The 2,945-nt window shown below is 32.4% G+C and overlaps 1 protein-coding gene across 1 annotated transcript in view; it reads left to right on the top strand.

Annotated features, from left to right (window-relative positions):
• Nucleotides 1-2,945, top strand: part of LOC103608604 (olfactory receptor 5T1-like) — a 16,724-nt gene that overhangs the window by 1,536 nt on the left and 12,243 nt on the right. The window contains exon 2 of the mRNA XM_008593022.1: nucleotides 120-223. Coding sequence (XP_008591244.1) covers nucleotides 120-223 — 104 coding nt within the window. The remainder of the gene's footprint in view (nucleotides 1-119; nucleotides 224-2,945) is intronic.

The raw sequence follows: 2,945 nt of genomic DNA, 5'->3' as shown, positions 1-2,945 counted from the left end.
AAAGACAAAAGACAAAAAAAAAAAAAAAAAAAAAGTTATACTAGTAAAGACTAAGTCCATATCACTGCATTTTCAAGTGATTCAGAGGTATAAATTAAAAATAACTATATTTCTTGAAGATTTTATGATGCAGGATCAACTCTTAAAATTTATGCAAACTACTTCTATAATTCCAGTTTTAATAGAAGGCATAAACTACAAATAGCAAAAGAAGAAAGAACTGGTAAGAGTCATTTATTAAGCACTTGCTCCAGAATGGACTTTTGTGCATATTAACTTATTTCAACATTACTACAAATTTCATAGCTAATAAGTGCCAGAGTCAAGATCTAAACACAGGCGTCTCTCATAGTGCATGCACTTTTCACCATTCTATATGTATTTTACCATGGCTTTATTCTGCAACTGAACTCTCCACCCCCCGCTCCAGGGAATAAAGCAAAACATGATTATTGACATATTTGTGGATTTTAAAGCCATTAAAATAGAGATAGATTGCAAATTACTCAGTCTGAACTGATTACTACATTACATAGACAGGTAATAAATTTTAAATAATCATTGATTGTTATCCTTATTATATCAAAATATAACTACCCAGATACTTTAATGTCAGGTGTTTTCTTACCCTCTATTGATAAATTCATGACCAGTCTTACTTTGAACTGTCTTATCCATAAGGAAAACAAAAGCATTCACTCTGTTAGGACTACTTGTATTTACCTGTACAAACATAAATTTAATTTGTATATTTTTTCCCCTATGTCCAAGGATATGTTGGTTTTTAACTCTAAGGCAGGACAGTTGAATAAATCAGATTTTATAAATATATTTTACTCATACAAGCATCAGGAAAGAACTACATTGGTTAGTACTTGGTGTTTAGTAGCTTAAATATTTGGTACAAAACAACATAGTTGCCCTTGACACATTCCCTTCTATCTTCCAAAATATTTTTCAAAATCTGAAAATTATCTCACCTGTAGAACAGCAAATACTGGTTTATGTACACAGTTAAAGCTAGATTAGACTGCTTATATGTATTTATTCACATGTTAGTAAAATCCAAAGAAGATGCCCCAAGAGGGAAATGCCCCAATTATCTTCTGGTTTGAAGTAGCAATAAGTGGTTTATTTGATAATAAAAAAGTAAATGGTTCTTTGATAAAGCAGTACATGCTGCTGCTTATTGAATGAATACAGGTCTTCGGCCTTATTTAAAATACCATAGATTTGCATTTCCTTTATAATTAGAGATAACAAAAGTACTTTCACAAATCCGTTGTCCATTTGCATGTCTTCTTTGGAGAAAAGTGTATTCACATCCTTGCCCAGTTTTAATTCATATTCTTGTTGTTGTTGTTATTGTTGCTATGGAGTTGAAGGGTTTCTTACATATTTTAATACTAATCCCTTGTTAGACACATGCTTTACAAAGATTTTATCCTATTTTGTATGTTTCCTTTTCACTCTGCTGATTGTTTTCTTTGCTGTGCAGAAGTTTTTCAGTATGAAGTACTACCACTTATTTCATTTTGTTTTTGTTGTTTGACTTTTGGTGTCATAGCCACAAAATCATTGCCAAGCCCAAAGTTCTGCAGCTGTTCCCTTTTATTTTCTTATAAAAAATTTAGTATTGTGACTTATGTTTAAATCTTTAACTCATTTTGATTTGTTTTTCTATATGTTATAAAACAAAGGTCAAATTTCATTCTTTTGCGTATATGTGAATTCAGTTTTCCCAGCACCATTTTGTAAGAGGCTATCCTTTCCCCATCGTGTATTCTTGGCAACTTGTTGTTGATGAGTTGGCTATTTGAAGGTGGTTTCTGGGCTTTCTCTTCAATTTCATTGGTCTATATATATCTGTCTTTATTTCACTACCATACTGTCAAATTATGGTAGCTTTGTAATATGCATACATAAACATACACACACACACACACACACACACACATACACATTGTATTTTCTTATTTATGTTTCTTTCTTTCTTTTGTTATCATTATTTTTATTGTACATGTTTATGGGGTACAAAGTAATATTTTGGTGCATGTATACAACGTGCAGTGTTCAAATCAGGATAATTAGTATATCCGTCATCACAAATATTTACTATGTCTTTGTGTGGAGAATATTTAAACTTCTGTCTTCTAGCTATTTGAAAATACACTAAGTTTTTGTTGTTTATAAACACATAACACTACTAGAGAACACTAGGACTTATTCTTCTATCTAGCTATAAGTTTGTAACTATTAAGAAACCTCTCTCTATTCCTCTCCTTCCCCCCACTTTTCCCAGGCTCTAGTAACTACATTTCTACTCTCTAATTCTATTAGGTCAAATTTATTAACTTCCACATATGAATGAGTCTGTGCAGTATTTTTCTTTCTGTGCCCGACTTACTTCGCTTAACATAATGATTAACAGGCTCATTCATGTTGCTGTGAATGACAGGATTTCATTCTTTTTTATAATTGATTGCTATTCCATTGTGTATCTATACCACATTTTCTTCATCCATTTATCTGTTATAGACACTTAGGTTGATTCCATATCTTGGATACTGTAAATAATAGTGCAATAAACTTAACTCTTCCATGTACCGATTTCCTTTCCTTTGGATAAATAACCAGTTGTTGGATCGCCAGATCATATGGTAGTTCTATTTTTAGTTTTTGGAGGTAGAGGCTTAAGGGTGTTTTATGTGTGTGTGTGTGTGTGTGTGTATGTGTGTGTGTGTGTGTGTGTGTATGATCATGTCATTTGCAAACAGGGACAGTTTTGACTTCCCTTTTTCCGGTTTGGGTGCCCTTTATTTATTTCTCTTGCCTTATTTCTCTGACTAGGACTTCCAGGCTGTGTTGATTAAGAGTGATGAAAGTAGGCATCCTTTTCTTATACCTGCTCTTAGAGGAAAATCTTTCTACTTTTCCCCATTCAG

This window comes from Galeopterus variegatus, unplaced genomic scaffold (assembly GCF_000696425.1).
Source record: "Galeopterus variegatus unplaced genomic scaffold, G_variegatus-3.0.2 Scaffold8628, whole genome shotgun sequence".
NCBI classification, from domain to species: Eukaryota; Metazoa; Chordata; class Mammalia; order Dermoptera; family Cynocephalidae; genus Galeopterus; species Galeopterus variegatus.
Note: the sequence above shows the minus strand (reverse complement) of the source record. Positions and strands in the feature narration are given on the sequence as shown.